Source organism: Dasypus novemcinctus, chromosome 14, assembly GCF_030445035.2.
Source record: "Dasypus novemcinctus isolate mDasNov1 chromosome 14, mDasNov1.1.hap2, whole genome shotgun sequence".
NCBI classification, from domain to species: Eukaryota; Metazoa; Chordata; class Mammalia; order Cingulata; family Dasypodidae; genus Dasypus; species Dasypus novemcinctus.
The window spans coordinates 96,028,509-96,051,353 of NC_080686.1; the positions used below are offsets into that span (position 1 = coordinate 96,028,509).

The 22,845-nt window shown below is 41.0% G+C and overlaps 1 protein-coding gene across 2 annotated transcripts in view; it reads right to left on the bottom strand.

The window, feature by feature from the left end:
- The window catches only part of TMEM71 (transmembrane protein 71), a 40,108-nt gene extending 17,995 nt beyond the window's left edge, over positions 1-22,113 (bottom strand). The window contains exons 1-5 of one of the 2 annotated variants that reach the window (XM_004464862.4): positions 20,387-22,113; positions 18,977-19,052; positions 17,667-17,724; positions 13,281-13,493; positions 9,329-9,501 (exon numbers count right to left, since the gene is read on the bottom strand). In XM_004464862.4, coding sequence (XP_004464919.1) covers positions 9,329-9,501; positions 13,281-13,493; positions 17,667-17,724; positions 18,977-19,016 — 484 coding nt within the window. In that variant the 5' untranslated portion in view covers positions 19,017-19,052; positions 20,387-22,113. The remainder of the gene's footprint in view (positions 1-9,328; positions 9,502-13,280; positions 13,494-17,666; positions 17,725-18,976; positions 19,053-20,386) is intronic. The other variant, XM_058276055.2, reaches the window with a different exon arrangement.
- Positions 22,114-22,845: the final 732 nt, after the last annotated feature.

A 22,845-nucleotide genomic window follows, 5' to 3' on the forward strand; every position in this document is an offset into this window, starting at 1 on the left:
CCTGTCACAAAGAGAGCAGCTCTATAATGCACAGGTGTCCTGCTGTTTAGAATTCTTTCCCCAACCGTGCCAAGCACTTAAATCTGGGGAGCATCTCTGGTGCTCTTACTCTCACCAAAGCACACATCTCTGTCTTCACAGGACAACTCAAAATTCATAACTACGTAATAATTATGGACACATGGACTGCATGGTATGTCATCTGTAAGATTACTTCTTTAATGTTTGTCTCTTTACCAAACTAAAGCCTCCTTGAGGACAAGGCCATCTCCCCTGCCCAGGTGGCCAGCAATTAGTACCTAGCTTATAGTTAGCATTTCATAATATAGAGCAATGACAGAAAGAGGTGGTAGGTGGAGGGGACGTTAAAACACGTGAAGGTGCTACTACCAACGTCCAACCTGGGCCTCTTACAATAGGGCTATGATAACCATTGGGTAAGGGGCCATTTCCCACCCCATGAAGAGCAAAGCCAAGGCTTCAAGCAAGGAGAATGACTGCCTTGCTGGTAAGCTGACCCCACCCCCGGCTGGCTGCCCCCCACCTCAGGCTAGATTCTGAGTCTATGAGCCGGTGACTCGGGACCAGGGAATCCCTACCAAACCTGCAGCTTCCCTTCCAGCCATCCCACCCATAGCCTTCAGCTGCTTAACAGCATCACTGCTGGTTGCCATAGAGAAAGGAAGCAGGGAAGGATGAAACATGCAGGCCAGCCAGTAATGACCACTGTGCGGAGGTCCTGGACTGCTCAGGAGGAGGCTAGCCGGCCAAGTTAAGGGGAGGTGAGAAAGCGCTGGGGCTTTCCTGGCCGATTATGTCTTCACACGAGGGGAGATATGGATGAGGCTGTGACATTAACCTTATCCCAGTGCGGAATCTCAAAGCTACCCTGTTAGATGAAATTAAGAATTCATCCTATCTGGAGTATTGGAAAGTGTCCACAGAATCTTCTAAAAGAAGAGATGGCATTAAACAAGAGACTCACAAAGTTTTTAACATTAAAAAAGCAATCAAGATGTTTCATGTCCAAAAAGACATGATTTGCCCTCAATTCACACTTCTCATAGCTGACATTTATTTTTTTCCTCCAACTTTAACAATAAATGAAATTATCATATTGCAGAAAACATTTCAGGAAATAGCTCTAGCTGTATTATATTTGAAGATATTAATTTCAGTCTGTTTCCCCTGATTTATTTAAATTAGATGTCGTTTACTTGTTTTAAAAAGGATGGTTCTGTTTCTTCCAAGCATAATATTTCCACACCCTTACACACACAAAAAATGGGCATTATTGTTTCCTACAGAGGGAAGCACAGAGCCTCATACAGATGTTGCCAGCAGAGATATTTATGGGAAAAGATTGGCTCTAGGGAAAACAGAAGGCCTCTGGCTTGGGGGGCTTGCCTGAAGCCATTGTGCTTTTCATAGGGCTGGCAGAAACAGAGAGGGATATCCTGTTCAGTCGTCCCTGCAAAAATCCTCTTGTGAATGACGCATGGGCTCTGGAAGCACATCCTGAATTGCAGGATTGGGGTCCGAAAGGCTGCAAAATGCCATGGCTAAAGAATGAATTGTGACTAATGAAGGAAGAGTGTCTCAACACAGCTGGGGAAGGGGTGAACTGGGGACAAACAAAGTAGGCCAAAAAAAATAAAATTCTTTTTAGCTTGAAAAATGAAGAGAAAATCAGGGAAGTAATTTTGATTGCTTCCATTGCACAGAGAGAAAGCAGCAAAACATTTTAATTTTGGAATCTTCTTGAGTCTTCTAACTAGGCAGCACTTCCAGAAAAAAAAAAAAAAAGAAACTGCTGATAAAAGTCACAGGACCTTGGGTAAATGGGGAAAACAAGAAGTCTGGGGAAGACTTGATTACAGTTGACAGCAGGGATGAAAGATTTCAAAGTCCTGTTTGCACCCTGTTGACTAATTACTGATTTGGGAGGGAGAGAGGTGGTTTGATTTGTTATATTTAGAAGATATTTGGAAACCATGAGAATTTTAATGATACCTCATGCATATGTGCAGCACTACTGTGGCCCAATTGCTTTAAAATTGTTTGGACATATTTTGAAGAGGCAACTCTTGGGAAACGAGATGTTAATTTCCAAATATGTGAAACACTGATCTTTATAATAGCCTTTCCCAAACTTTAGTCAGTCAAGTCTCGTTTTCCTCATTTTTGTCATCTCCCAAAACCAGTTTACTAGAAGTATCTCCTGTACACCCCACACTTTGGGAAGACTGCTTTAGAACAGAAGTGAGACTTCCCCCATGTGCTCCAGAAAGCCTGCCTAGAAACAAGGGATGGAAACTTTGAAAAAGAGTATACTAGGAGGAGAAGATGTAGTACAATAGTTGAGCACCTGCTTCCCATATACAAGGTCCTAGATTCAATCCCCTGTACCTCCTTAAAAAAAGGCAAAAAAAAAAAAAGTGTATAATAAGTCAATATAAGCATGACATTTCTATAGCAGTGTTAACCAATAACAGGAAGAGTCAGCCTTAAAAAGTAATGGGAATAAAGGAAAAAAGAGTAATGTAATCCAAAACAGGTAAATCCATAGAGACATGAATTAGGTTAGTGGCTGCCAGGGGCTGGGACGAGGGGAGGGAGAAATGGGGCATGACTATTAATGGATATGGGGTTTCTTTGGGGGTGATGAAAATGTTCTGGAATTTAGTGGTGATGGCTGTACTCTGAAAATCACTGAATTGTATAGATTAAAATGATGAATTTTATGGCATGCAAATTATATCTCAAGTAAAGAAAATAATGGGAGCTCCTCATTATTGTAGGTATTTATGCCACTCTTAGTGCCCTAATGACATGGTTGAAGCAAAGCCTTAATCTTAACATAATTTAATCAAAGGCATTCAGCTGAATCTAATACAATCAAAGGGTATCACGCCCAGAGGAACATACCAGTTTACAAACATAATCTCTCTTTTTGGAATTCATAAATAATTTCAAACTGCCACAGTATCTAATCTGTCTTTGTTTCCCCCTCTATAAAGGGGGAGTAAGAATAGCAATGCTCTTACAGACTTGGGAGGGAAGCAATGGCATGGCATATGTGGATTGGTTGGAATGGTGCTACTCCATTGCACTCATTAGCTATTAGAGATAATTACTAAAGGGGCCTCTCCTGAATTCCTTTCTTTGCTCTCCTTTATGTCATTTACGTCCTTTCCATAGGTGATTGTTTTATTTTTAAAGACCTCTACAACCTCTCAGCTAGGCTCCCAAATCAATATCTCTAGATCATTCCTTACTCTGAGCTCCTTTCTCACATTTGCAAACCTCTGCTGGCTCCTTCTGCTTCCCATAGATATCTCAAATTCAACCCATATGAATTAGAATTCATTATCTCTTTTCCTGACCCCAAAATCTGTTATTTTTTGCCTTTTTGAAGCTAATATGTACTAAGCAGAATATTATCCCTGTGCTGATATGTGTTTTTTCATGAATTATTGCATTTTATCACCACAATAGTCCTATGAGGTAGTTGCTATGATTTTCCTTTTTTCTTTTTTCTTTTCTTTTTGAGGTACTGGGCACCATGGATTGAGCCTGGAACCTTGTATGTGGGAAGCCAGCCCTCAGCCACTGGGTTACATTCGTTCCCCTGAGTTTTTTTTTTTTTATTTGTTTTGCTTATTGTTGTTTTGGGAACCGAACTTGGGACCTCCCATGTGGGCAGCAGGCACTCAAGCACCTGAGCCACATCTGCTCCCCTCCTTGTTGTGTAGATAAGGAAATGAAAGTGCAGAGAGGTTAACTAACTTGCTCAGGAACACTCAGGTGGGAAAAGGTAGTTCCAGGACTTGAATTCAAATCTATCCAGCTCAAACCGCCCTTGTCCTCATTGCTCTTCAAGACTGTCCACCCCGCTGTGGTGACTGGCAGAACTCTTCCTGCAGCCCCCCAAATCAAACACATCGGTTCCCTTTTATTCCACCCACTTTCTCGTTATTACATTCAATCAGTCACCAACCTGTCAATTATACCTTGAAAATATTCCTTACATCGTTTCCCTTCTCTCTAATTTCAGAGTCACTTTCTCAGTGTGCCTATTCTGTCTCAGCTTTCTCCCTCCAATCCCCACTTCACGCTGCTGCAAAAAGTCTTAGAAAATCCAAATCCAACTGAGCCATGGCTCTTCGTAAAATTCTTCAAAAGCATCCTTGACTGATGAGGGAAAATCCTAATTCCTCAGTGTGGCACAGAAGTTTCGTCAAATGTCCACAGTCTGTTTTCCCAATCTCCCGTGCCCCTACCTCTTTCTCCTCTTTGTCTTACTCATACCTCCTTGATATTGGGGAATGAGAATACACTCGACTTAACCAACAGCTTGTGCCTTTAAAGCATTGTTTCTTCACTTAAACATTTATTATGTTTCTATTACTAATTTAGTACATATGCACACACACATACACAGATGAGTGCCTGTAAAAATGGTGAAATCGTCAATGGATTGTGCCAATGTCAGTTTCCTGGTGTAGACAGTGTATAATAACTGCATAATTTGTTATTGGTAGGGGAAACTGGATGAAGGGCATGTGGAATTTTTTCTACTATTTTTGCAGCTCCTTGAGAGTCTATATTTACTTCCAAAATAATAATAATAACCTAATGTAGGATTTGAGTTTTCTTCCCAGGAAGCAGGTTGGAAAAATCATACACATGTAAGTACTATACATTTAAATTGCATTTAAATTGCTATATTCTTTCATTATGTGACACTTCTTGTTTGCTCTTTGGGTTTGGCCTAGGAGGTGTATGCTAAGTTTCACTTTAGCCAGGAGAGCAAGACTCTTTACTGGCAGCAGAGCCATGTCTGTGCTTTCAAATCAGACGCATCCAGGTGGAATTCCAGCCCTGCTCGTTATAAAGTAGAGGAACTTGGGTAAGTCGCTTCACCCTTAACATTGGTGTCCTCTTATTTATATTAAATATGATTATATGGTCTACTTCCTAGGGCTTTTTTTTTTTTTTGGAGATTTAAGCAAGATTTTGCGTGCGAAGTAGTCACCATCTAATAAGCACCCTCGTTTCCTCTCTTTCTCCCACAGCCCACATCTGACTCATCAGCAAATCCTGTTGGCTCCGCCTTTGAAATGCATCCAGATTTCTGCCACTTCAGGACACCCCCTGTGATTATGGACTTGCTTCACTCTACCATCCTCTCCTACCTGAATCACTTCAACAGCCTCTTAACTTGTTTCCTTGCTTCCACTCCTGAAATCTCACATCTAATCTCAACGCAGCTGCCAGGGTTATCCTGTCAAAATGGAATCATGCTACTCCTCTGCTAAAAATCTTCCAATGGTTTCTCCTTTCATAAAGGAGAAAAGCCACACTCGGAGCCCCCAGCCCTGCCGCTCCCCTCCCTCAGCCCCGGGGAGGCTCTCAGCCCAGGACCTTCACATTTGCTTCTTCTCTCTGCCTGGATTGTCCCCCCAGCCACTGCTCCCCCCTCCCCAATACCTGCAAAGCTGCTTCCCTCCGTTCTTTCAGTCGTTGCTCAAAAGTCGTTTTTTCAGTGAGCTTTGCTAACTGCTGTACTACTTGTCGTGGTTTGAAGCTGTATGTACATCAGAAAAGCAGGCTTGTAAATCTAATCCATTCCTGTGAGTGTGGACCCATTGAAAGTGGGACCTTTTGAGGAGGCTACTTCAGTGAAGGTGTGACCCACCTCATTCTGGATGGTACTTAATCCTCTTACTGGAGTCTTCAAATGGAAAATATACAGAGAGAGAGAGAGCACCATGAAAGCAAGAAGCTGAAAGCACCAAAAGCCAGGAGAGGAGGGAGAGGCCAGCAGATGCTGCCATGTGCCTTGCTGTGAGGCAGAGTCAAGGATCCCCGGCAGCCAGTTTCGGGGAAGAAAGCATTGCCTTGATGACACCTTGATTTGGACGTTTTTCTCAGCCTCAAATCTGTAAACTAATAAATTCCCATTAGTAAGCCAACCCATGTCATCATATCTGCTTTCAGCAGCCTAGGAAACTAAAACACCACTTAACATTTTTTAACATGAGATACAATTGATTTATCATCTATCTCCCCTAACTAGAAGGCATGGGGTTTTATCTGTTCATTCACCTTATGTCCCAGTGTGAAGAATAGTGCCTGGCACATAGTTGGTCCTCAGTAAAATCTGAATAAATGAGTGAATAAATAAATGACTGAATTCCAGCAGAGCGAGCAACATGAGAAAAGTCATAGAAATATGGAGGAAAATGGTCCATTTAGGAATCTGAGACCAGATCAGTGTGATGATAGTAGGTTGCACATCAGAGAAAGATGCAAGATGAATTTGGACACAATGATGACATCATGGACGTGCAGCATGCACCTTCTCATGGGGCCCCATGCTCAGAAAATCCTGTGCTTGGTGTAACGCATGGTCGCTGTCACAAAATTCTTAATAATTTTTGAACAAGGATCTCTGTGTTTTCATTTTTCACTGGGACCCACAAATCATATAGCCAATATGGTTTAAGAAGTAGGAAATAAAAGACTTTGTCTGCATTAAGAAGTGACAGGGTCACATTTATGATTTAGAAAGACCACCTTTCCAACAGTTTGGAAGATGCCATATACATCCCACTCCTCCTATAAGCCCCACTCAGATGTTACCTCCCTGCAAAAATCCTCCCAGCCTCCTGCAGGCAGAGCTAACCACTGTCCTCTAACATTCTATCTGCACATTGCTCATAAATCTCTTATAGTGCTTAAAGCTATAATAAGCTATATACTATAATTTTTGCAAACATATTTGGGATGGGTATTTATTCAAACACTGATCAAAGTGTTGGTGTGAAGGTATTTTGCAGATGTAATTAACATCAGCATCAGTTGATTTTAAGTTAAGGACATTGCTTCCCGTGGTGTGTGTGGGCCTCATGCAGTCATTTGAAGACCTTAAGAGCAACAACTGAGGTTTCCTGGAGGAGAAGAAATTCTGCTTCAAGACTGAAACATCAACTCCTCTCTGAGTTTCCTTCCTGTTCACTTGTCCTACCGATTTCAGGCTTGCCAGCCCCCGCAATCATGTGAACCAATGGCTCATTGTCTTATTCAGTTTGGAAGAATGCTCCACTTAGTGCAGTGGCTGGCACTTGGCAGGTACTTGACAAATTTGACAAAAGAATGAGTAAATTAAAAAAATGGCTGTTGAACGGGTATATGATATCTTGAAGTGGACATACAAACCTACTTTTATTTGAGACTCCCTTGTCAATGAAATGATGGATACTCAAATCTCTTCCACGGACAAGAGAAGGAAGAGGAAGAGAAGGGATGGCAGCTCTCTCACTCAGTCTTTTCATTCGCCTCCACCTGGTCTCTTTCCTTCTCTTCCCAGCAAGAATCTCAAGCCCCTTCTGTATCCTGTCTCCCTTTCTATACCTTTCACTCTCTCAGCAACCTACTCCTGGTTCTCTTCTGCTTCCTTCACTCCACTGCCAATAACCTGCAGGCCAGTGAATGCAGGGGACGCTTTCAGTCGTCATCCCACTTAACCTTTTGACATGAGGTGCCAATGTTGCCTGTTGCCTCCCTTACTGAAATACTATTTTCTTTTGATTTTCATATCACAACATGCTCTTGGTTTTCCACTCCCTCTCTGGAAGCTTCTTTTCTATCTTATTTGCTGGCTGGTCCTGTTCTAATCACCCATTCAATGTTTGAGTATCTCAAAGTTCCATTCTAGGCTCTCTTTTCTGTCTACTCTATTTTCTTCCTTATCTCTCTTATCCACTCCCCTGGCTTCAACTAGCACCTAGATCCAGATGGCACACAGATGTGTAGCTCTAACTCAGACTCCCCTTCTGAGTTCTAGACAATAAATACCACCATCACCTTGACATTACTCCTTGAATGTCCCAAAGGAACTTAAACCCACCATGTGCCAGACCATGCATGCAGTCTTCCCTCACCCAGCAGATCGAGGCCGCTTGTGCTCCTTACCTTCTCTCCCCACCCAGCAGAAGGCCCACTCTTGATTTAGAGCTCAGCGCAGTTGTCACTACCAAAGGGAAGCCTTCCCTGACTCTCTATGGGTCAAATTCCCAGGACAGACCTTTTCATCATCTCACTTAACCACAGTTTTTGCTCTATATTGTTGGTGTGATTATTTAATAGAGATCTTGAATATCCCAGTAAGCTATAAGAGACCCAATTTGGCAGTTTTTTGTATTCACCTTTGTATCTCCAGACCTAGCTCAGTGCCTGAAAAATGAGAGGTGTCCAATAAATATTTGCTGTTTCCCTTCTAGAAATAAAAATAATTATAAGTACAATTTGAGCACCAGGCATTATCCCATTAATCTTTATGATATGCTTTGTGTTCCGATAGCTATGTGTTTATCAACATATAATATGTGCAAATACATATATTACATATATTCATATTTTATGATATGTATTACATTACATGTATATAATATACCTAATATAAACATGTCATATATTTCACAAGATTATATATATAATATGTATACACGTCTTGTTTTGAAAATAAGGAGATTGAAATTTAGCAGAGTTAAGTCACTTCCCTAGTGTGTCCAAACTGGTTCTTTCAATACAGGTCTTCTCAATCTGATTCCAGTATCATTTTCCCACCCATATAGAAAAGATGCATTGGAGATGTGCAAATATTTTCCTGGTATTATCAGTTCAACAAAATACACTTTTAAATTAAGCTATAAGGGAAGCGGACTTGGCCCAGTGGTTAGGGCGTCCGCCTACTACATGGGAGGTCGCGGTTCAAACCCCGGGCCTCCTTGACCCGTGTGGAGCTGGCCCATGTGCAGTGCTGATGTGCGCAAGGAGTGCCCTGCCACGCAGGGGTGTCACCCGTGTAGGGGAGCCCCACACGCAAGGAGTGCGCCCCGTAAGGAGAGCCGCCCAGTGCGAAAGAAAGTGCAGCCAGCCCAGGAATGGTGCCGCACACACGGAGAGCTGACGCAACAAAAGGAGACACAGATTCCCGGTGCTGCTGATAAGAATAGAAGTGGTCACAGAAGAACACAGAGCAAAATGGACACAGAGAGCAGATAACTGGGGAGGTGAGGGGGAGAGGGAGAGAAAATAAATAAAAAATAAAATTAAAAAAAATAAAGTAAGCTATAATAATAACATGGGCACATATGCATTTGGATCATATAAGCAGTGCAGAAACAATTTTAAAAATGTGGCCCATTGTCTCTTTCAAAATGACTGTCATCTCTGAATATTACATTGGTCCAGGACCACGCAGGTGCCACCACCCAGTCAGACAGGGCATTTCACCACAGGAAAGGAAATTCAGACTCACCATTGTCACTACAGGGGTAAGAGTCCAGCCTTCTGACCCTTTCCAACCAGATGTCCTCATATGGGGAGGAATCAGTATCATCATAGATACTTCCAGGGAGCCAAGATTCAGATGCCCTGAGATCGAAGAGAGAAGGAAAAGAACGGCGGGTTCTCTTTTTCTTTCTAAATATCCTGGAGAGAAATGAAAGTAATATGGTGAAAACTGAGCAGCAGTCACCCCAAGTTCAAAGTGGAGAATTTAGTGCACGTGAGTCGATGCTCAGAACACATCTCCATCGCCTGAGGACCCTGCGCTTATTTCATTCGTGCTCTCTGTTAATTCTACAGACGTTAACTGAATTGCTACTGTGTGCCAGGCACTGGGCTAAACGTCAGGTTAAAAGACAAAACCTTGTGTACAAAAAGGTCACAATTCGGTGTGGGAGAAAGAAAGAACAATGCTAACACAGCTGGTGCTTACAGAGAGCTTATTCTGTCCCAGGTATCCTTCTAACTGCTTGTGGTTTGGAGCTGTGTGTACCCCAGAAAAATATATTCTTAAATCTACTCGGTTCCTGTGGGTGTGAACCCACTGCAAGGAGGACCTTCTGATTAGGTGCTTCAGGTAAGGCGTGTCCCACCTCAATCAGGATGGGTCTTGATCCTGTTACTGGTGTCCACTGTAAGAGGATGAAATTCAGGAAGGGAGAGAGAAAGTCACAGCGCAGCCAGAAGCTGAAATCAACAGAACCCAGAAGAGAAGAGAGAGACCAGGAGTGGCCACCATGTGCCTTGCTGTGTGACAAACTAAGGACCAAGGACCTCGGGGAGCCAGCCTTAGGATACCACCATGCAGTGAGAAAGCAGTGCCCTGAGGACCTCTGGAACTGGACTTTCTTTCAGCCTCAAAACCATAACTAATACATTCCTGTTGTTTAAGTCAGCCCATCGAATGATATTTGCTTAAGCAAACATATTTTAATTTATGTACATTAATCCACACTATCCTCAGAGCAGTTCTATGAAGTAGGTACTATTATTACCCCAGTTTTCAGATGAAGAAACTGAGGCAAAGGGAGCTTAAGTAACTTGCCCAAAGTCATACAGCTAGTAAGTGGCAGAACTAGGAATCAAACCCAGCAGCTTGGCTCAGTCACTGCACTGTCAATGGGATGCTTGCTTTGAAAGAAGGAATTGAAGAGCACGAGGTGGGGAGTCAAAGAATCAAGGGAACTGGTGAGCTCTGAGCTGCATGAGACCATCTGACCTGCTCGTTGAGGAACAAGTAGGTCTCATAATGGGTCATGCTAATCAATGAGGCTGGAAGGGTAAAAATAAGGCAGGTAACAAAGGACCTCGTATGCCATGCTAAGGAGTTAAAATTTCAAGTTAGAGCAAAGACAGCCCACCAAACCAAAGCATGTTGATGGGGCAGGAGTGGTGGCAATGTGATTTAATCTGCTTCTCTGAAAAACTTTTGGACACAGAGGATGACTTGGAGAGGCAAGATTGAAGGCAGAGAGGCTAATCAAAGTACACAAGGAATTAACTTTTGTTGAGTGCCTGCCTATGCTAAATTACACCACCGAGAAGTGTTGAGAAACTGAACTGAATACAGTTAATGCGAGGACAAAATTGAACATTTTTCCCACCACAAAGTTCTGTTTCTCATATGAGATGCCTACAGCAAATAGAAATGCATTTTTTAAGGAGGTACCAGAGAATGAAGCCAGCATCTCGTAAGTGGGAAACAGGTTCTCAACCACTGAGCTATATCTGCTCCCCAATAAGTTGGTGTTTTCATTTGTTTTGTTTTTAGGAGGTACTGGGGATTGAACTCAGGACCTCGTACATGGAAGTAGGTGCTCAACCACTTGAGACACTTCCACTCCCCAAGAAATGCATTTTTAATTGTGTTTCCCTTAGTGTTTAGAGTTGATTACAGCAAACGCAGGAAATTCTTTGTCCCAGTGATTCTCAGACAGACAGAATTTGGCCCTCAGGAACATTTGGCAGTTTCTGGAGACATTTTTTAAAATAGCTTGACACTGGAGGGTGCTGCTGGTATCTCGTGGGTAGAGGCTACAGATATTGCTGAACATCCTACAGTGCACAGGATGGTTGCATAGAACAAAGAATTAGCCAGTCCAAAATGTCAATAGTGCTGCGATTGAGAAGCCCTGCTTTATTTGCTTCTCTCTGTCATCAATTGCAGGACACAGCAAGTTGAGGAAGACAACATAATACCCGAAAGTGGAACAATTTTCTCTGTACAAACCAACTAAACAAAGTTTTTTGTAGGTTCTAAGAAAGATCAACTTAGCTAGAATAAGCAGGAATTAAGAGATTTTTGCTTTATTTATTCTTATGTTAATTAATTCACCCACCAAAATTTTACTAAGCATCTATTATGGTCTAAGCACTAATCAAAATTGTGAACAAAACTGATGGATAAAACATAATCTCTGACATGGAGCCCTACACGTTGCGGGAGGTGGTAAAGCATGATGGTTAAAAATTTGGGCTCTGAAGTCAGACGACCTGAATTGGAATCTTTTGGCTCTACTTAATAGCACTGTCATCTTGGGAAAGTTACCTAACTCTCTGGACTTATATTTCTCCTTTGTTAAATAAGAATGGCAATAATAGAATCTATGTCATAAAGTTGCAGGAGTTGGGGATTAAATGAGAGTGTTTGTGTAAAACAGTTAAGATAGTACCTAGTATACAATATGATTAATTTCATTTTATTTGTTTATTTAACAAACATTGGAGGCTATGCTTAAGTTATAATGGGAAAAAAGGAAACAAAGTAAAATTCTCTCCAGGAGGATGCCTAGAGAATAAAGAACACTAGGATGCAGCAGTCAGGTGAACGCATTGGAGGGCAGGTAGTCCAGGAGGCATACAGGATGTGAAGGTGGCCATGATAGAAATCTAAACAAGGGATGATGATGGTTGAATAAAAAGAGTAGCCATGGGGCCAAAGAAGAGGGGAAAACATCAAAATAATTTTAGGAAGTAGACCCATCTGATCTTAACAATTGTTGCAGAAACTGCAAACTTTCTACCCAATCCATTCAACCCTTCTTCCTGGACACAGAGGTGGTCTCCCTCCCCAGCCTCCCTCACCATTAGGTATGGCCATGAGTCTAAATTCTCCCCACTTGAATGTGAGCAGAGTGATGTGTGCCATGCTTATCTTTTATTTCTGATATTGGCAAAGAACCCTATTATACATCCAGCAAAGCCAGTACTAAATTTCATGCCAGAGTCCTTCCTATCCTTAAAGTCCCGCATCCAAACAGTGACCAAGTCCTACCTCTTTGTTGTCTCTTATGGTCCTGCTTTCTTGCAATTCCTGGACCCTACTTCCAGCCCCTCCCCCACCATCCACACTCCCAGTAATCCATCCTCTACTTTGTAATGAGTGTTATCTTTCTAAGAATAAAACTCGTCAATTGTCAATGGCTCCTCTTTAACTAAAACCTCCTTTGCCAAGACTTCAATCTCCTACATCCAGCCCTTGCCTCTGTGCTCACTTTTCTCTCTTGCTGAGCAGCTCTTCCCACCCTAAGTCGTGTCCCTAACAAACTACTTGCCGTTCTCCAAACTGTATAGACGAGGTCTCTTAGAAACCCATGCCTGTCCTTTCCCTCCATAAGACCCACCCCCAAACTTCAATTTTAACGAATATCCTACATCTTTCAAGACTCAAATCAATCACCATTATCTTTAGGAAGATTGTTTTTACCTCTCCTCACACACAGTGCCCTAAATAGCTTTCCATCTGAGCACCTGTAGCTCTTCATTTCTTTTGTTTGTTTGCCTTTTAGCGATCCCTGTCCCTTATTAGCCTTCCACAATCAGGAGCACTAATGGGATCCTTGTAAATGACTGTTGAGTGAACAAAAGAATAAATGAATGATTGATGATGGATTCGACTCTCTGAAATAATATCATCTACTCACCTAACCAAGTTCTCCTTGTACATCACACTGGTCTGGGATGGGCTCAGAGATATATTGCCATCTTTGTCACAGAGGAAACTGTCTTCTGTCCAAATATAATATCCATTGGTGAGGAGCCTGGGACTTCGACGGCAGGTCAGGAAGGAACCTGTCACGGGATCTATGGAGCCGCATTCAAGGGAACTGACACCCTCCAGGAACTCGCAGGCAAAACTAAAGAGGGAATAAGGAAAGTCTATTCACTCTATCCAGCACGTCTAGTCACACAGAAACCACATTTCCAGTCACTGTCAAGGAAAACAGCCTCTTGCTCGTTCCCCTTAACCTGCCAGGGGATCACCTCCTCGCCCGGGAGAGCACTGAACTATGGCACATTTAGAGCTTCTTTCTGTTCTTAAACTTTAATGCAAACTCTGTTGCTAACCAGATTGATGAAACTACACCCGTGTTCATTTCTTGGATGAAAAATTACAGAACAGTCTTTCTGGGATGCTGGAAACTCAGACTACCCACCCTACCCCTTTACTTTGAATAGTCCTCTAATTGCCATATCCTTACTCTTGTCCCTGTTTCAAAGAAGTTATAACTATGCAGCTACCAGGCACAGAAGAGCTACATGGTGAGCATGCTGTCAAGAAATCTTTTTGACCTTAGCAAACTTTCCTCCAGATCAACCAGACAAATGGTTTCACAATTACTTTCCCCAGTTCTGTATCCAGGGTAGTCTCATACTTAGTTGGGTAAAGCTACATGTGTCTTGGGTTTAAAAAACAATTACATGCCTGTATGGTTGAAAGGCAACCGAATTTCTGATGATATTCTGGATATATAAAAATTCTTGGTGGAAGCCTGGTGACAACAGTTATAGAACCATGCTGGAGACAGAAATAAACTCCTCAGGCAAAATTACTTGTTTTTTTTTCCTCCCTTCTCCCACAAAAATTATCATATTTTTTGTCCTAACCTCTAACTGATTTCATTGTTATTTATGTGTATGTGTATCTGTCTCTATAATTACATTATACATTTCTGGAGGGCAGGGACTATGTGCTTACTAAATGTTTGGTGTAAAAATAAATTCAATTCTAGTTGCTGAATGAAATCACCTGACAGACTATGGAAATATGGTATTTTTTAAAAATATAGTTTCTGCATGCATCTGAATTCTCAGGGTGATTTCATATCAGTCAATCAAGATCACTGATAATAGCTCTCATGCATTCTTTACTTGATATTTTCAAAAAGAACTTCTATATCCATTTATTCCACTGAATTGCATTACGGTAGGAGTATATATCTACAGAGAATCACAGACTCTAAGAATCAGAAGGAATTTTAATGATCATCTCGTCAAACCCACCAATTTCTGCTGGCCCCATTTAATGAATTCTCATAAACGTTGTCCAGTCTCTGGTTGCACATCTCCAGTGACAGAGAGCCCACAACTTACCAAGTCATCTCTTCTGCACTGAACAAATATGGACAAGAGTGTGATGGAAGAGACAGGAAGTTTGGAGTCAATCCACCCTAAACCCATAATCCAAACTCTGTCGTTGATATGCCTTAACCCAGTCATTAGCCTCCCTGAAACTGTTTCCTCATCTGTAAAATGAGAAAAATAACACTTTCCTTATGAGGGTGACTTGATAATCAAATGAGAAAAATTAATGGAATGTGCATGGCACATAGTGTGTGTTCAGTAAATGTTCATTTCCTTCTTCCCACCTTTCGCTTATTTCCCTTCACCTAAAGATTCCCTTGAGAGCTATTCAGCTGTCTTAAGAGAGTTTCCGTGTCTTCCTTGGGTCCTCTCTTCTCCATATTAAAAATCTACCAGTTCGTTTAACTCATCCTTAAACTGCTCGCTGTGATGTCGATCCCTTCACTAGCATCTTCTTCACTGATTTCCTCTGAGTATTTTCCAGTTTTTAAGACACCCTTTAATGTGTCATGTAGGCATAGAATCCAGCCCTTCAGGTGTGTCTGCACAGCACAGAGGACAATGGGATTATGACCTCCCTCATTATAGAATCCATATCTTTATTGATGAAGCTCAAGATCATGTTACCTTGATCTTTTCTTTCTTTCTGTCATTCTTTTCTTTCATCTCTGCTCTTTCTTCTGGCTTTTCTTTCTCCTTCCTTCCTTTCTTCCTTCCTTTCTCCCTCCCTCCCTCCTTCCTTCCTTCCTTTTATCCTACACTTTCAGTATTTCTACAGTTTCACGTCTTGCAGAAATGTTATGATGGAGTTTACATGATCTCAATTCAAATCACTGATGAAAATACTGAGTAGTACAGGTAGAAATCTAAGACTCAGGAAACTCCAGAAAGAGTTACTTTCCAGATATGCACTGGCCCACTTTATCAGTACAGTTTGGCTATTTTTACTCACATTAATAGATAAGAAATCTGAGACTCCAACAGGATCAGATAATTTGTCAAGACCTCAAAGTTTATGAGTGGAAGAGGCAAGGTAAGAATCTAACTCTTGTTCCTATTTAGTGCCATTTCCTCTACACCACTTTGCCTCCTCAAGTATTAATGGGACAACTATAATGTGCTCAACATTTAGGAGGCTACAGAGTTTTGAACCTTTATTTTTACTTGTACATCAATTATTGAGGTTTCAGCATTTAACAATTATCTGCTCTAGCATTCCTAATCCTCTGGCACTTTTCCTTTTTAATGCCTTCATTTTTGTCTTTCCTCTCTTAATTATAAATAAAATTATAAATAAAACATTCTTCCAAGATCTGTATTACAGCAAAAAGAGGCACTTCACTAATGATGTCAAATATTTTAAGTGAATGACACAATTATCTCTATATCTTAACTCTAATTTCAATAATGTTGTAACAATCCTCATAGCTGACTGTTTTTAGCAGTCCCTTCCAATTGGTTTACTGAAATCCAGCCCTACCCCAAATCCCAATAATCTCTGCTCAACTGCTCAAAAACAAAGCTCTTTCTTGTCTTGTGAGGCTACTAGCCAGACCCTGGAGGATCTCTAGAGACCACCACTCTTAGGGCTGCACAAACACTGGTTGGCGAGGAGACAAACATCACTGGGGCTTTAAAAAATATTTAGGTAAGTATGCATGCATTGGTAGATTGTAAAATATCTCTTCTCCTTCTGTGTGCCTCCCTCATGACCTACTGAATTTCTGATAATTTTTTAAATTTAGAAGTCTGTGCTCCAGACTCTTATTGGTTAGTAGGTACAAAGTTTCTGTTTGGGGTCATGAAATGTCTTGGTAATGGATGGTGATGATGGTAGTACAACATAGTTAATGCGATTAGTACCACTGAAGTATACACTTAAAAAATGGTTAAAGGGGGAAATGTGTTATATATGTGTTATCCCCCCAAAAGAAAAAATAATTAAAAGATTATGCATAACTAATATATACACTCCAATTAGTAAAATTCTATTTTAAGTATTTATAATTGAAAACATATTATGGGCCTGACCCTATATTTCATGCTTTATATAATCTTCATGAACCTCCCTGAAGTTAAGTATTATTATCCTCATTGCCCAGCAGGGAAAAAAATGAGATGCAGAAGGGCAAATAACTTGGATATTTATAAAGTTAGTAAGTGGCAAAGATAAGATTTGAAACCTCAGTTTACCTGGCTCTAAAACAAAACATGAGCCCTTTCTGCTCTGCAACTGTTCATCCTTGGCTGATTCATTTGGTATAGCAAGAAGCCTAAAATTTACCAATGCTTTATACTTATTCTACAAACACATTTCAAAAATGCTTGGGGAAAATCAACTGATGCTTCCATGAGAAGTAAAAGACAGAAAAGAAGGAAGGAAAAGAAAAAAACAAACTTCATTACAGAACTTGAACAAAATGGTAACCTCTATATATTTTTAGTGGAGCATTCGATTTGGCCCTCTTAGGCATTACTCTTGTAAAATGAGGTAGAAAAGCATATTTAAGAGAACATTAATTTGAGAAAAGTTACCATACATCGGTATTCAGCAGTTTCTCTACTCACTAATTGACCAACCAATTTATACCTGCCCATACACACACTAGAAAAGAAAGGAAGGGAGGGAGGAAGGGAGGGAGGGAGGGAGGGAAGGAGAGAGGGATGGAGGGAGGGACAGAAGGAGAGAGAGAGAGAAAGGGAAAGAAGGAAAGGAAGGGAGGGAGGGAGGAAGGGAGGGACCAAGGGACGGAGGGAGGGAGGAAGGAAGAGTACTATTAGGTTAAGCAAGTTTTCGTTTTGTTTGTGCTTGGGACTGAAATACATAACCATACCAAAAGTGGGATGATAATTAAAAGTAACATTTGTAAATCAGAAATACAACAAAGATGACATACAGGAAGAGAATTTGATAAACTTTTCTTGAGAAGAGCCCCCTGGCATACCTTGGGACAATGCGTGTGGGTGACAACTCTCCAGGGTGTCCTCTCTCTGACCCAGAACCTGCATAAGCAAACAGGAGAAAAGTATGAATTCATGATGCCCTACCAACATGCATGGCTGCAAACAGTGGAGGCATGTAAAGAAGGTGTAAACAGAGGATGTCCCAGCCCCAGCAGAAAGATATCAGCTGGGGCAGCCCTCCCATTACTCAGTGCTAACACAGCTTGTCACCAGGCCTCTACAGGAACAGGAAATAATCTAGGGGCTTGGATCTTCTGTCTTCTCTTACTAAAGAGCCATTGGAGATTCCTTAGTGCAGCATGAAGCAATAACAAATCATTAGTGTCAAACTGGGCTTTTGAAAAGGAGGAAGAAAACACCTAGTGTGAGGCCACAGAAAACCAAAATCAATTACACAATGTGTTGTTTTTTTAGCTTAGTCAGTAATTTGAGGAATTCAGTAGTCTGCCCAAATCTTCCCTCATTAGTGCATTTTAAGGCATTTCTACTGTAAAATAATGAGCAAGAGACAGTGGTGGGAAAATATCAAGTAGGTTTGTTTTGTTTTGTTTTTTTCACATAAACAATTTTTCAATGTATGAAGCCAGTGACTATTGCTAATTAAAAATTAAAAAATCAACCACTCATTCATTTCAGTTTAACCAAAGGCATGACAACAGACTTCAATTGTTAGAAAGGGACAATTGATTACTTTTCTAAACTCCAAAGTAGAATTTTATAACCCAAGTTGACAGTGCCAATACTTCTAATAGACAGGCTTAGTGAAACTCGATTCCATTACTGAAAATTATATCTAAGAAAAAGAGAGGAATTTAGACTTTCTGATTGGGCTGTTTGATTTGAAAGAAGAAAATTGTGCGGGTGTGAGGGAGGGTTAGCAGCAGGGTTTGGGGAGAAAAATAACAAGAGGAAGGAAGAAACTAGAAACCACTACCGTTTTAACTACGCCTTTATTTTCTGCAAGTAGCTATCAAAATCATTTGGTATTTTTTTTTATAGACAAACAGTTTTGCATCTTAATACTAGCTGATAATCTCCTTTCATATTTATGCAGAGGCATCTGAAAAATGGTGATTTTTTTTTCTTCCTACTAAAAGGAAAAACACCACATTTCTCTCAAGCAAAGAAATGAAGTCAAAATCATTGCCAAAGTGAACACTGGCGTTTAAGAAGCGAAGCTACTGACAGATGGTTAATGGTATGAGTATCAGCAAAATCAAAGCAAGGAAATTGCTAAAAAGAGTCTAATCGTTCAAAAGATAATTGCACATAGCAGCTCCCCTCCATTTACTTGCGACTGGTGTTGACATCAGTTGAGATATTCTGTACATGTTGGGAAGGCCGCTTGTTCAAACTTCACAGATTTTCTGCAAAAGACATTTGAAAAAAAAAGGTGGGTTGCATGTTAAAAATAGAAAAAGGATGCCAAAACAGATGGCACCTACTAATTGCGCTAGAGTCAGATATGTTTACTGAAATGGTACAGAGATCTAGGACTGAAGACAAGGGACCAGACTGCAGGAGTGCTGGGGTTGTGTCTGCCCCTGTGATCTTGTTTTACATTTCCCATTATACCACTCTGTGCATTTAAATATATTCTTCTCTTTTAAATATGAAGATCATCTTATTTGGAAATACTAAACCTTACCAAAGTTGATTTTCAAAATAGAACATATAAGTGAGTTATTTGATTAAGAAATAAGAATTATTCTTATTCTTGGGCTGCTTTTAGAATCCCAAACAAACAAGTTTGCATTTTAATCATCCATCACCAATCTGTCTTCATTATCAGTCTTCAAACAATGCTTAACTCTCTGTCTTTCACCCAACGAATTATGCCATTGACAGGTAGTTGCCCTTTTGTGGTTGTAATCAGCTTGGACATTCCTAAGCAGCATATGCAGCGTTGCACTAAAAATAGTATACAATGGGGCAGATTTCAAAACTCAGTTCTCATGACCATGAAATTTACTTTCTCAATTACAAATGAAGCACATATCAGAGTGTTTAAATTTTATAAATTCTGATCATTTATCATTCATCACATAGAACTGCCTTCTGTTGACTTCTAAATTTTGTACACACACATTCACTGTACTAATAACCTTTTATAAGGCAGGGATAAATTATTTTTTGATTCACTATGTCTATCCACATTTTTAAAAATCATGGTAACTAGCAATGGATTGTTTTTGGAGCTGTAATATAAATCAAACCAGGTTGATGCTATAGTTCCAAACTGATTCTTCAATAAATTATATAAAATCTGTTAGCAAATAAAAGTTATTTTATAGAGACCTTTAAAGAAGTTAGGAGAAATTTCTAGCCTTCCTTGGAAGATCTCTAAATCAAAGCATGCATTCTTAGGTTTCATTTGTTTGGAATATTGAATAAAATATTATGTTACTTGTTTTTTTCTTTCTCATCAATATAATATGAATATGCTATCCCCAGCCCAAATTTCTTTGTGCTAGTTTTTCCCAAGGATCAAATTACATCTTAAGCCAGCGTGTACTGTGGCAGAAAGCAAGATCTTAATCACTATGTTTTACAAACACTTGTAGTAGTCTACTGACCATTAATCAGAGTTAGTAACACTGTAAAAGAGTTTTGTTACATCTCTAAAATTTTTCAAGAAACAGACCCTATCTACCAGTTCCATCGAAACAGCACATCAGTCTGAAAAATAATTTGCCCATACTTGCTCCTTCCAAAGGAGTTCACAGTCTCTTCCAATTGACAAGAGAGAGAATAATTACTGAAAGACGAAGCTTCTTGTGGTTACGGTCAGTGGAGAAAGCCAGGACTTAGCAGTTCTTCCGCTGAAAATGAAGTCAGAACGTCAACAGGTGTAGAAGTCTCTGAATAAAGGGAAACCCCATTTTTCTCTCCTGGTAGATGCCAACACCCATCGCAGTATTACAGGCATTTGCAGAGAAGAACTGGTCTGTCTCCAGCCGCCTCTTGTTCTTTCAGCTGTTTCCTAGACTAGAAGAGCGTGTGGTTCTTAGGAAGGTTGGCCTCACCACCTCTCGCGTTTCCTTTCAGAAGCAGCCTGTGTCCTCAGAGGCAGAAAGGCAGAATGAGGTCACACTTCCTGTTGGGCTCACATCAGGGGCACTCGCGCTGCCGCTCAAGGTGAAGATTTAATCTCCTGGACCAGCAGCTGGGGATGCGCAGCCCACGAGCCAGGCCAGCTGGACATACCGTGGCCGCTCCAGAGATGCTTTTCTGAGCTAACCCATCACCCCAGGCTGCGAGGACACGAGAAAAACTTTAAGTGCAGTGACACTTTCTTTTTATCATCTTCTGGTCATTTTCCATATGAGTAGTCAGTGCACTTTGTCCAAATCACTTACCTTTATTGACGATGCCATGCAAGAAGCTATTAAATTCAGGATGTGGTCAAGTACCAGGAGTTTCAGCTTATGAAAATTTCTGTAGTGACACTACATTGATCCACCAAATGTTAGACTTTACAAAGAAACTCTACAGAGGTCATTTTACGTTTTATATTTAGATTTTTGTAGCACTCCAAGAATTTGATGCTCTTTGTGGGTGCCTACAAACTCTGCAGTTGAAAGTAATAAAAAAATTTTACATTTCTCCAATGCTGGGATAGCATCGGGTAGTGGAAAGACTGTGGGTTTCTGAGTCCTGTGTACTAAGATTCAAATTCTTCCTGCTCTACTAGTTGTGTGACCTCAGATTTGTGACTTAACCTCTTGGAGTTGCAATTTTGTCACTTACAAATATACTGGTATATACTTTCTAGGATGGCTTAGAGAATTAAATGAGATAAACGAAATGAGAAATTATTGAGGCTTCAGCTCATGCATGCAAGATTTATTCCTTATTTGTATTCCGTAAATCTAATTCTTTTCTGAGCTCCCAGGAGTGCTGGCTGGCAGAAAAGTCAATCCCGTCCTCTCTTGGGGTGCCCTTTCCCACTGAGGTTATGCCACATGGCAGGGTCTCAGGCAGCTCATGCTCCAGACATCAGGGTCTGTCGGCACAAGGAAAGCCCATCCGATCTGCAGAAGGCAGCCTGCAAAGCCAGCCCTCCATGACCCCTGCCTCCTGGAACTCGAGTCTTTGGATAATCCCCTCCTTTCTCAATGGGCTGGGCAAGTGACCTCTAATGAATAAAGTAGTAATGGAATGGCACTGCCGTGATTGGGTCACCAAAGCCTGTGGCTTTCATCTCACTGGACTCTCTCTATTGCTTTCTTGGCTTCTCCTTTTTGATGACGCAGACTGCCAAGATGGAGAGGCCCACCTGACAAAGAGTTGAGACTTGTCTCAAAAGCCCGTGAGGAGCTGAGGCCCTCAGCACAGCCGCCGGGAATCCAGCTGGCAGCCATGTGAGGGAGCTTGGAAGTTCAGCCTGGAGCTAAGTGCAGACCCAGCCAATGCCTTCAGTGTAGCCTGTGAACGATGGAGAGGCGAAGGGCTCAGCTTAGCCCCGTCCTGATTCCTGACCCACAGAAACTGTGAGGAAGTGAATTTTTATTTTAATTTTTAAATTTATTTTAATTTTTAAAAATTGTCTTTTAAAAAACAGATACATAGATCACAAAAAATGTTACACTAAAAAGTATAAGAGGTTCCCATATACCCCCCTCCTCACCCTCCCCACTCCTCCCATATCAACAACCTCTTTCATCAGTGTGACACATTCATTGCATTTGATGAACACATTTTGGAGCACTGCTTCACCACATAGATTATAGTCTATATTGTAGTTTACACTCTCCCCCAGTCCATTCAGTGGGTTATGGCAGGATATATAATGTCTAGCATCTGTCCCTGCAATATAATTTAGGACAATTCCAAGTCACAAAAATCCTCCCACATCACAGCCCTTCTTCCTTCTCCCTGCCCTCAGCAACTGTAGTGGCCACTGTCTCCACATCAGTGATACAATTTCTTCCATTGCTAGAGTCACAATAGTTCTATAGTAGAATACCAGTAAGTCCACTCTAATTCATATCTTACTTCTCCATCCTGTGGACCTTGGGATGGTGACATCCACTCTACCTCTAAATCAAGGTAGGGCTTAGATCCCACATGGCCAATGGATGTGATTCTCCTGCTTGCATTGTAGGCACTCTCGGTTCCCGGGTCTGGTAGTTGACCATCTTCACCTTCCTCTTAGCT